The sequence below is a fragment of the Mobula birostris genome, chromosome 12 (assembly GCF_030028105.1).
Source record: "Mobula birostris isolate sMobBir1 chromosome 12, sMobBir1.hap1, whole genome shotgun sequence".
Classification (NCBI taxonomy): Eukaryota; Metazoa; Chordata; class Chondrichthyes; order Myliobatiformes; family Myliobatidae; genus Mobula; species Mobula birostris.
Window position 1 is genome coordinate 42,606,358 of NC_092381.1, and position 12,471 is coordinate 42,618,828.

A 12,471-nucleotide genomic window follows, 5' to 3' on the forward strand; every position below is an offset into this window, starting at 1 on the left:
TAAGTACATGCCCCACAGACAATCTGAAACTGGACTTAACAAAATGAAAACTGAAGAAATATTGCAGCAATGTCCAACAGAGTATTCTTTTTCTTAGCCAATCACATGTGATCAATGATGGCTTGATAGACAGCTCAAAGAAGGAACATTCACACTCGAGAACCTCAACCCTATTTAAAACCAAAGTAATTGGCAGGAGTCAGCCACCTCCCAAGTGACCCACCCAGCTATCCCGTGAAGCTTCTCCTGTTTACAGCCCAGGGGTTAAAAGAAGTCAGTGGATTCCACATTTGCCTCGTCAGATTTCTCAGCATATACAGAACTGCAGTGAAAACAAAGTCATCTTGAACCCATGAGATTATCAGGTGGACAAAGAAAGTAATTAAATGAAGTTCCCAGATCACCCTTGAAACCCTGTTAATTTCCTGTCAGGTTGGAGCTATCAATTTCAGAATGTTGGTTATGGTAAGATGAACAATGTTGCATGCTCATGAGAAATGACTAAGTGTAATTTAGGCCTCGTTGCTGACGGTGTGGTCCAGAATGAGACACAGTTGTTTATTCATGTGTGCTTCCAGAGGATTCGGTGTTTTTTGTCAAGAAACTGTTGGCGGTACCTTAGAAATATTCACTGTCTGTCGTGCCTGTCTAAAAAGGGGTACAAAGGACATGGGTTACAATTTTCCAGTAGTCATGAATTTTGTGACAGGAATCAGCAGAATAAATATTAACCGGAGAATATTGAACTGAAAGACATGCGTTTGTGTTACTGTTTTTATTTTATTATATTTCAACGCAAAGATGAAACCACCGGCACTTTTAAAGTACTTTTCCCATCCACGAAGAAGTATTGAAATTCCCTGTCATTCAATTTATGAACACTTCTTTATCAGATTCAAACAGTTCACTGCCGATTCCCGCACGCCCGGAACGGAACACTAATGCTGCTGCCGTTGGCCGGTCACTTGATGTGGACGGGAACTCATAGCTTGCTCTGGTTTTCGCGTGGGTCGGATTGGTGTTTTCATTTTGCATATTATTTAATTCTGTGCTTTGGATAATTGATCGTGTCTCTTTGTCGGCGGAGGTAAGGATGTGCGTTTTACTAAAATCTCGATCCCGACCAAGACACCCATCGGGAGAGCGCTGTTCATGGCCAATAAGGGATCAGTAATGCTCACCTTCCATGACCAGGGAGGGAATTAACACAAGCAATTGGGTGACCCAGGACGTATCAGTTATGTTCACTAGGTGAGCACAGTAACGGCCAGAGAGTGACTTGCTGGGTGAAAGAAAGGAGACCTTGGCTTGGAAGAATTACGTCTCGTCGACTGGTTGAGTACCAGAGAATGCAATATATATGGTTAGGGAAAGAATCAGAATCAGGTTCATTTTCCGTGACGTATTGTGAAATCTGTGGTTTTGTGGCAGTAGTACAGTGCAAGACATAAAAATCACTAAGTTACAATAAAAGGATATTGCAAAAGAGAAATAGCAAGGTATTTCATTCAGAAATGGCAGAGGGGTTGAAGCTGATCCTAAAATGTTGAAAGTGGGTCTTCAGGTTCCTCGAACTCCTCCCCAGTGGTAGTATTGAGGAGAGAGTATGTCCCAGATTGTGAGGGTCCTTAATGATGGATGCCACCTTCTTGAGGAGCCCTCTCTTGAAGAATGCCCTTGTAGGGGAGAGTTTTGTCCGTGAGGGAGTCAATAAGCCTCTGCAGTCACTTTTGATCCTGCACATTGGAGCCTCTGTATCAGGCCATGATGTGACCTGTCAGTGTGCTGTCCACTATACATAGGTGGCAATTTGCTAGATTTAGAAACAGCAGTAGGCAGTTTGGCCTTTTGGGCTGAATCAGCCATATCAACTCTTTGAAGAATAGTCTGCAAGTATCTGGAAGGCACACTGGTGAAATACGGTTAACATAGAACTGTTAAGAGAAAACAAACTAGACTTGGGTTGCATGAGAAGATGAGAAAAAGTGGTGGCAGGACAAAGTGAACATCTGTTGGAAATAAAACTGGTAAATTGCTTATTATTGTTGCATGTTCCAAGGTACAGTGAAACAGTATGTTTTGCATGTTATCCATACAGGTTATTTTTCACACTTCAAGGAAAAAAGCAATAACAGGATGTAGCATAAATGCAGTGCAGGCAGATAATAATGTGTAAATCCATAACAAGTTAGGTTATGAGGTCAAGACTTATTGTTCAATAGTCTTATGATGTCTGGTGATACATGGTTTTAGGCCTTTCTGTCTTTTGATCAAATGGAATGGTGGAGAAGGGAGAATGTCCAGGCTGGCTGTTTGTCCAAGGCAACGAGAAGTGTGGACAGAGTTCATGGACTAGAAGGTTGGTTTTCATGATGCCCTGAGCTATGTTCACAACTCTGCATTTTTTTTTTTGCAGCTTCAGGCAGAGCAGTTTCCGTACCAATCTGTGGTGCACTGGGGTAGGATGCTTTCTAAGAAAGTAGAGGTGCTGATGTGCTTTCTTGGCCATGGTGTTCACTTGGTTGGATCAAGTCTAGCTGTCGGTAATGTTCATTCCTAGGAATTTGAAACTTTCAACCCTCTTGACCTCAGCACTGTTGATGTAAAAAGGAGCGTGAACACTGCCCGCCTTCTTGACTCAGTGGCCAGCTCTGTTGTTTTGTTGTTGATATTGAAGGAAAGGTAGTTGTCGTGACATCATCTCACTTGACTCTCCACCTCTTTCCTGTATTCTGACTTGTTATTTAAGATTCGACCCAATGTGCTGGTGTCAACTGCAAATTTGTAGATGGAGTTAAAGCAGAATCTGGCCACACAGTCATGTTTGTTGATGGAGTAGAGTAGAGGGTTGTAGATGCAGCCTGGTGGGGTACTATGGTGAGAAAACCCCAGGATTGTCATTGTGATAAAGAATCAAGTTCTGCTGTAGGTTATCCTTCTGAAGTTTATTACAATATTTTCTCATCACTTGTACTGCCTGATTTGCTGGATATTTCCTACAACTCTAACCTGCATTTCACGGCTTCTGCATATTGCTAGGTTTGCTTTCACTCTTCTAACTTCCCTCATTGAACGCCCCATTAGCCATCACGTGGCTTCCACAGTGACTAAACGTCACACAGTTATCACCTGGCCATATCAGAATCAGGTTTATTATCACCGGCATTTGACGTGAAATTTATTAACTTAGCAGCAGCAGTTCAATGCAATACATAATATAGAAGAGAAAAAAAATAATAAGTAGCTCAATTACAGCATACATATCTTGAATAGATTAAAAAAGTGCAAAAACCAGAACTACTGTATATTAAAAAAAGGGAGGTAGTGTCCAAGGGTTGAATGTCCATTTAGGGATCAGATGGCAGAGGGGAAGAAGCTGTTCCTGAATCGCTGAGTGTGTGCCTTCAGGCTTCTGTACCTCCTACCTGATGGTAACAGTGAGAAAAGGGTATGTCCTGGGTGCTGAAGATCCTTAATAATGGATGCTGCCTTTCTGAGACACAGCTCCCTGAAGATGTCCTGGGTACCTTGTAGGCTAGTACCCAAGATGGAGCTAACTAGATTTACAACCCTTTGCAGCTTCTTTCGGTCCTGTGCAGTAGCCCCCCCCCCCCCCCCCCCATACTAGACAGCCTGTCAGAATGCTCTCCACCATACATCTTTTGAAGTTTTTGAGTGTATTTGTTGACATGCCAAATCTCTTCAAATTCACCCAGGAAACCGCTCACTCTCTCCACTTCTGATCCCTCTATGAGGATTGGTATGATCCTTTGTCTTACCCTTCCTGAAGTTCACAATCAGCTCTTTCATCTTACTGATGTTGAGTGCCACGTTGTTGCTGCAGCACCACTCTGCTAGTTGGCATATCTCACTCCTGCACGCTTTCTCATCACCACCTACAATGGATGTATCCTCAGTAAATTTATAGATGGTATTTGAGCTATGCATAGCCACACAGTCATGTGTATATAGAGAGTACAGCAGTGGGCTAAGCACACCCTGAGGTGCACCAGTGTTGATTGTCAGCAAGGAGGATATTTTATCACCAATCCTCACAGATTGTGGTCTTCTGGTTGGGAGGTCGAGGATCCAGTTGCAGAGGGAGATACAGAGGCCCAGGTTCTGCAACTTCTCAATCCGAATTGTGGGAATGACAGTATTAAATGCTGAGTTATAGTCGATGAACAGCATACTGACATAGGTGGTTGTGTTGTCCAGGTGGTCTAAAGCTGTGTGGAGAGCCACTGAGATTGCGTCTGCCGTTAATCTGTTGTGGCGATAGGCAAATTGCAATGGGTCCAGGTCCTTGCTGAGGCAGGAGTTCAGTCTAGTCATGACCAACCTTGCAAAGCATTTCATCACTGTACATGTGAGTGCTACTGGGCGATAGTCATTAAGGCAGCTCAGCTTGTTTTTTTTTCACGGTAACATGTTGAAGCTGCACCCTTTCTAACATGCTGGTGGAGAGAGTTTTATTTGGGTTTTTAGCGCTGGAAGTAGTTACATCTGGACATGTCTCATTAGCAGGGCAGCAGTATGGTCGCATTGTTTATTCCAGGGACCAGCTGATTGCGCTTATGCCGGCCGGTTTAGCGAACAGAGCGGCGGACACCCCTGCTGAAATCTGGAGGAAAACACACAGAGGATGCAGAGGGGGATCGAAAAGGTGAGGAAAGAGGACCGGGTCGAGACAACAGAGACTCATGGAGAAGAGGAGTTCTCCACTTGGACTGCACGAGGACATACCTGACCAAAACTTTTCCATGGAGGGCTTCCAGACCGTTCGGGCTGACCGGAATTGCACTGAGAGCGGTAAGCGTAAAGGAGTTGGGGGCTTGCTGTTCTGGTTAACAATGGATGGTGCAATCCTGGTCATATTACGATCGAGGAACGTGTTTGTAGCCCGGATATTGAACTTTTTGCTGTTGGACTCTGGCCATATTCCACTGAGATACAACACTGGGCATCATGGGAGGTTATTCCTGCCTGTGGCCATCGAACTTTGCAGCTCCTCCCATGGAGGGTCAGACACCCTGAGCCAATAGGCTGGTCCTGGACTTATTTCCATCTGGCATAGTTTGCATATTGTTGTTTGATTGTTTGTGGTTTTTGTATTTTTATGTTTATGCTCTATTCTTGGTTGGTGCAGCTGTAATGAAACTCAATTTCCCTTGGGATCAATAAAGTATATCTATGTCATTATTCTTCTTAGGCACTGGTATAATTGTCTTTTTGAAGCAAATGGGAACTTCCACCCGTAGCGGTGAGTGGTTGAAAATGTCCTTGAATACTGCCGCTAGTTGGTTGGCACAGGTTTTCAGAGCCTTACCAGACACTCCATCGGGACCTTCTGCCTTGAGAGGGTTCACTCTCTTTAAAGACAGCCTAACATTGGCCTCTGAGACAGAGATCACAGGGTCATCGGGTGCAGCAGGGATCTTCACAGCTGTAGTTGTGTTCTCCCTTTCAAAGCGGCATAGAAGTTGTTGAGTTCATCTGGTAGTGAAGCATCGCTGCCATTCATGCTATTGGGTTTTGCTTTGTAGGAAGTAATGTCTTGCAAACCCTGCCAGAGTTGTCATACATCTGATGTCACCTCCAACTTCATTCAAAATTGTCTCTTCACCCTTGAAATAGTCCTCTGCAAATCATACCTGGTCTTCTGGTACAGGCCTGGGTTGCCAGACTTGAATGCCACAGATCTAGCCTTCAGCAGATAACATACCTCCAGGATGTTTCCTTTGCACCATTGTCCCTCCTCACCCACTCTGTAACTTTAAGCTAACTTGTTTTGTCTTTCTCTCTGTTCTTGCAGAAGAAGCTATTTTCCATCCTGGTTCTTGTGCTCGTGCTATTGTACTGTCTGCCTGATGGTAGTGGGTCAATCAGATTGTTGGGTGGTTGGGAAAGATCATTGACAATGTTAAGGGCCTTGTGTATGTAGCACTACTGATAAATATCTCTGATGGGTGGAAGAAAGGCTCCAATGATCCTCTCAGCTGTCCTCACAATCCTCTGAAGGGAATGGAGATCATATACCTGTCGATGAGGCAGCTGATCAGGACACTCGATTGTGCTCCTGGAAACATTAGTTAAAATGGAGGGGTAGGAGCCTCGCTCACCACAATCTCCTCAGGAAGTGGAGACACTGGTGTGCCTTCTTGGCTAAAGAGGAGATGTTGAGAGACCAGGTGAGATAGTTTGATATGTGCACTCCCAGAAACTTGGTGTTCCTAACTCTCCACGGAAGAGCCATGTATGTGCAGTGAGGAGTGGCCAGCCTGCACCTTCCTGAAGTCCACAATCATCTCTTTGGTCTTGTCCACACTGAAACAAGTGGTGTTCACACCATTCCACCAGCCAAAGCAGCATCCATCATCAGGGACCCCCCACCACCCACGTTGTGCTCTCTTCTTGCTGCTGCTATCTGGAAGAAGGTACAGTAGCCTCAAGACTCAATCTATGGACTTACTTTCAAGGACTGTATTCATCTCATGTTCTGGATATTTATTGTTTGTTTATTATTAATATTATTATTTCCTTTTCATATTTGCATAGTTTGTTGTCTTTTGCACACTGGTTGTATGCCCAGTTGGTGGGGTCTTTCATTGATTCTATAATAGTTACTGCATTTAATGAGTATGCCCGTAAGAAAATGTATCTCAGGGTTGAAAAAGTGATGTATAGGTACTTTTATAGAAAATTTACTTTGAACCTTACCTTCTTTCTGTCTCAATGTCATCGTTAATGAGGCCAACCACTGTTGTGTCATCAGTGAACTTGATTTGGTTTGAACTAGATCTAGAGATGCAGTTATGTGTCTGCAGCTTGAACAGCAGTGGGCTAAGCGTGCAGCCCTGGGGAGTGCTGGTGCTGTGTGCTGGAGCAGACGGGATGTAGCCTTTCTGTCAAGAAGTCCAGGATCCAGTGGCAGAGAGAGGTGTTGGAATCTGAGGACAGTTTGTCCACCAGCTTCTGAGGGATGATGATACTAAATGCGAAGCTGAAGTCGAGAGACAGCATCCTGGCATATAAGGCACCATTTTCCAGGCGGGACAGGGTGGAATGGAGTGCAGAGGCAATAGCATTATCAAGTGGACTGACCTGAGCAATAAGCAAATTGGAAGGGGTCCAATGTAGCAGAAGAAGGTAGTTATTATTGAGGTCAGTGCCACTCGACAGTAGTTGTTGAGACAGGTTACTGTCAGCCTCTTGGACACTGGGTGCTTTGAAGCCCTTGAGGGGACAGTGGACTGTGCCAGAGCAATGTGAAGATGTCTGTTACAACCTCGTTAACTGGGCTTAGCACCCGACCAGGTACTTTATCAGGCTCCGCAGCTCAATGCGGGCTGACCAGAGCAAGAGTCTTTGAGCAGAGCATCAGCTGCGGCCAGACAGAGTGCCTGCTCCTCCAGAGGAGGGGGATCTTCCTCGCCGGCACATTATACTGTGCATCAAATGAAGCATAAAAGGCATTCAGCCTATCAGGAAGAGAAGCATCACTGAAGTTGACGTGCAAAGTGGACTTGTAGTCTGTTATGGTCTGAATACCCCACCAAATGCGCCTCATCTCACAGAAATGGCTGTATGTTCTCTGTGAATAATCTGGTTTTGCCTTCCTGATGCTGCACAGTTCTTGCTGACCTGAGAATTGCCTTATCCCCTAATCTAAAGTCAGATTCCCAATCTCTCAGCCATGCCCGAACCTCTGCTGTTAGCCATAGCTTCTGATTTTCCTGAATATAGATGTGTTTAATAACAGTGACATCCGCAATGCAGTTCTCTATGCAGCCAGTCACAGGTTTTGGATATTAATGTGTTGGTCGTAGGTAGCTGTTTCCCTGAGAACTTTTCCTGTCTGAAATCATTGTCATCCTCACTTATTACCAGTGTTGTCAAGTCCATAATCTGCTGTGTTTGGAAATATTTATTCAACTGACTGAAATCATGAAAAGTGATGTATCTGACCACACATTAATAAATATAGGTTGGTGTTTAGGTTGAGTCATCTCATTATAAAACTCATCGCATGTGCTCTTTTCATCCACTGGCAAACAGAGCCTTCATACAGAGTTTTTAAAGAACTTTGATTCTAATGACTCATTTACACACTCTCTAATAATGTATGACTATAATTCCACTTGTCCTGCCTCTTTTGCTTCATGCTATTATTGTTTGTCTATCTCAATGCATGTGCCAAGTCATTCTGTTTATTTTTCAGTTTTGTGAAAAATCAAATGAACTGCGAATACTGTAAGTCTACAATGCTGGGGATACTCAGCAGGTCAGTCTACAGCAGGAAGAGAAACAAAGTCAATGTTTTATGCCAGTGACCCTTTTCGGAACTGAGGGAGTGACCGTTGTATAGTCACTGTGGAAGCTAAATCTTTTCTTCACACAGTAGAGGCCAACTTTCATGGTATTGTTAAATTGTTGGTCATTATTGGAGTGGGGCAGTATTAGAATGGTCTGGCTTTGGATCAACAGGCAAAGACAGGAAGAGGTTCTAAGTAAATTTATGGGGTTTTTTTTTTGCTTGCTTTCTCTGTTCGTACATAGCTGTGCACTGAGTGTTGATCCTGAGTTTGTGGTATGTTCTTTGTGTGAGATGTGGGAACTCTGGGAGACCTCCAATTTCCCTGATAACCACATTTATACGCAGTTCATCGAGCTGCAGACTCTTATAGACCATGTTAAGGAACTGGAGCTGCAGCTTGATGACCTTTGGCGCCATACAGGAGAATGAGAATGTAATAGATTACAGCTACAGGGAGGTAGTCACCCCTAAGATGCAGGAAGCAGGTACCCGGGTGACTGTCAGGAGAGGGAAAGGCAATAGACAGCCAGTGCAGATTACCTCTGTGGCTGTTCCCCTCAATAATTATACTGCTTAGGATACAGTTACCAGAGAGAAGCTGCAGCAAGCAGGTCTGTGGCACTGAGTCTGGCTCTGTGGCTCAGATGGGAAGAAGGGAGAGATCACTGTAGTAGTGATAGGGAATTCCATAGTTAAAGGAGTAGACACGAGATTCTGTAGATGTGGAAAGGAAACCTGGATGGTATTTTGCCTTCCAATGCCAGGGTCAAGGATGTCTCGGACTGGGTCCACAGCATTTTAAAATGAGAGGGTGAGAAGCCAGAGGAGGTGGTACATATTGGTAACAATGATATAGATAGGGAATGGGAGGAGATCCTGAAGAGAGAATATAGGGAGTTGTGTAGAAAGCTGAAAGACAGGACCTCCGGGGTAGTAATTTGAATCTCACATGCAGAGGGGGTAAGAATGGTATGATTTGGCAGATGAATGCATGGCTGAGGAATTGGTGAAGGGAGCAGGGTTACAGAGTTCTGGATTATTAGAATTTCTTCTCGGGAGGGTATGACCTGTACAAACAGGACAGGTTACACCTGAACCAAAAGGAAACCAATATCCTTGCAGGCAGGTTTTCTAGAGCTTTTGGGGAGATTTAAACTATTTTGGCAGGGAGATGGGAACCAGAATGATAGGGCTGAGGATGAGGCCATTGCTATACAATTAGATGCAGTGTATAGTGAGACTGTGAGGAAGGATAGGCAGATGAGAGAGCAAAATTGCAGTCAAGTGGGATGAGTTGAAGTGTAACTCGGGAGCAAAATTGAAGAGGGTAATGAATGCAGGACTGAAGGTGTTTTTTGAATTCACGCAGTGTACAGAACAATGTAGATGATGTTGCGCAGTTACAGTCTGGCAGGTATGATGCTGAGGCATCGCTAAGTAATGGCTGAAAGAAGATCATAGTTGGGAGCTTAACATCCAAGGATACACATTGTATTTATAGGACAGGCTGGAAGGCAAAGGGGGTGAGATGGCTCTGTTGGTAAAAAATGAAATCAAATTCTTAGAAAGAGGTGACATAGGATCAGACGATGTAGAATCTTTGTGGGTAGAGTTAAGAAACTGCAAGGGTAAGAAGACCCTGATGGAAGTTATAGAAAGGCCTCTGAATAGCAGCCAGGATGTGGGATATAAATTACCATGGGAGATAAAAAAAGAATGTAAAGAGGGCAATGTTACAATAGTCATGGGGGAATTTTAATATTCAGGGAGATTGCGAAAATCAGTTTGGTGATGGATCCCAAAAGAGGGAATTTGGAAAATACTTACAAGATGGCTTTCTAGAATAGCTTGTGGTTGAGCCCAGTAGGTGAAGGGCAATTCTGGGTTGGGTGTTGTGTAGTGAAACAGATTTGATTAGGGAGCTTCAGTTAAAGGAACCCTTAGAAGGCAGTGATCATAATATAGTACTCACCCTGCAATTTGAGAGAGAGAAGATAAAGTCCGATTTATCAGTATTACATTGAAGTAAAGGGAATTACAGAGGCATGACAGAGGAGCAGGCCAAAGTTGATTGGAAGGAGACAACAGCAGAGATAACAGCAGAAATTTCTGGTGGTAATTTGGAAGGCGCAGGATAGATATATCCCTGTCCTCGATTGTAAACCAATTAAAGAAAACAAGAAGTGAATTTTATGTACACAGTGACAAAATTGGCAAACTGTTGGCTAATCAGCTGAAGTCTAGTTATGCTAAATCTCAAATTAATCAGATTTATAACCAAAATGACCGACTGATACTTGATCATGTGGGGATTAATCAAACTTTCTGTGATTTTTATTCTTCCTTATATCAATCAGAGTCTCCTCGAGATTCTAAATATATGAATGATTTTTTAGATAATCTAGACTTCCCTGAGATTTCACAGGATATGTCTTCTATGTTAGATACTCCCATTACCACGGATGAGATTAAGAATGTTATTTTCTCTATGAATTTGGGGAAAGGCCCTGATGGGTTTACCGTAGAATTTTATAAATGTTTTGCACCTTCATTAAGCCCTTGGCTCTGTAGGGTTTTTGAGGCTTCATTAAAACTTGGTAAACTTCCTGAATCTTTCAATAGAGCGTCAATCTCTCTAATATTAAAGAAGGATAAAGATCCTGCTCAATGTGCATCTTATAGACCAATATCTTTATTAAATGTTGATTCTAATGTTTTTTCTAAGTTATTAGCAAATAGATTAGAAAAAGTACTTCCTTTTATTATTTCAGAAGACCAAACGGGTTTTATTAAAGGTTGTTACTCTTTTTATAATATTTGCACACTGTTAAATATTGTTTATACTCCCTCACAAAATGTTCCTGAGTGTGTTATCTCTTTAGATGCTGAGAAAGCTTTTGATAGAGTAGAATGGCCTTATTTATTTAAGGTGCTTGAAATGTTTAATTTTAGCTCGAAATTTAATCCAGGATATAAATTGTTATATCATTCTCCTGTGGCCTCGGTCCGTACTAACTCTCTAAGCTCACCTTTTTTCCCTCTTTTTCGAGGTACTCGACAAGGGTGTCCTCTTAGTCCTTTATTATTTGATATTGCATTAGAACCTCTTGCAATTGCCATTCGAGAATCTCCAAATATTACTGGGATAACTCGGGGCTTAAAGTCCCATAAAATATCACTCTATGCTGATGACTTACTTTTATATATTTCTAATCCCCAAAAATCCATCCCTGCTGTTTTAGAGCTATTAGCACAATTTGGTCTTTTTTCAGGTTATAAATTAAATCTTAGTAAGAGTGAACTTTTCCCGATTAATAAACAACTTCCCTTATATCATAACTTTCCATTTAAATTGATTAATAATTATTTTTCCTATCTTGGGATTAAAATGACTTGTAAATACAAAGATTTATTTAAGATTAACTTTTTACCCTTAATTGACCATATTATTCAACTTTCATCTAAATGGTTTCCTTTATATTTAACTTTGATTGGTCGTATTAATGCAGTTAAGATGGTTTTTTTGCCAAAATTTTTATATATATTTCAGGCATTACCAATTTTTGTTCCAAAATCTTTTTTTGATAAAGTTGACTCCAAAATTTCTTCATTTATTTGGCAAAATAAAAACCCGAGACTGGGTAAAATACATTTACAGAAAGCTAAGAGATGGAGGCTTAGCATTACTTAACTTTAGATTTTATTATTGGGCAATTAATATTCGACATATGAAATTTTGGTTACTTGACCAGGATATACTATCCATTCCTAAATGGGTAGCATTGGAATTACAATCTGTTCAGGGCTATACACTTGGCTCTATTTTAGGTTCCTCTCTTCCTTTTGATTTGAAACGCCTTAAACAGGTGTCTAACCCGATAGTTAAATATACCTTACGTATTTGGTTTCAATTCAGAAAATTTTTTGATCTTAACCAATTTGGGCTAGCGATTCCTATTTTAGGTAACATTTTTTCCTCCCTCTTTTACGGATCGTGCTTTTCAAATTTGGAAGACTAAGGGTATTTCACGGTTTTTGGATTTATTTTTAGATGGTTGCCTTATGTCTTTTGAACAATTATCTAATAAATATAATTTATCAAGAATATATTTTTTTAGATATCTACAAGTTAGAAATTTCCTAAGTACTATACT

At 42.0% G+C, this 12,471-nt stretch overlaps 1 protein-coding gene across 5 annotated transcripts in view; it reads left to right on the forward strand.

The window, feature by feature from the left end:
* The first annotated feature begins 264 nt into the window (after nucleotides 1-264).
* Nucleotides 265-12,471, forward strand: part of tmem69 (transmembrane protein 69) — a 31,522-nt gene continuing 19,315 nt past the window's right edge. The window contains exons 1-2 of one of the 5 annotated variants that reach the window (XM_072273697.1): nucleotides 265-465; nucleotides 4,594-4,812. Coding sequence is in view for 1 of the 5 variants with exons in the window: in XM_072273692.1 (XP_072129793.1) it covers nucleotides 2,280-2,359 (80 nt within the window). In the remaining 4 variants the exon portion in view is untranslated. Of the gene's footprint in view, nucleotides 466-981; nucleotides 1,088-1,992; nucleotides 2,360-4,527; nucleotides 4,813-12,471 lie in introns of those variants that run through there. The other 4 variants (XM_072273694.1, XM_072273695.1, XM_072273693.1 and 1 more) reach the window with 4 other exon arrangements.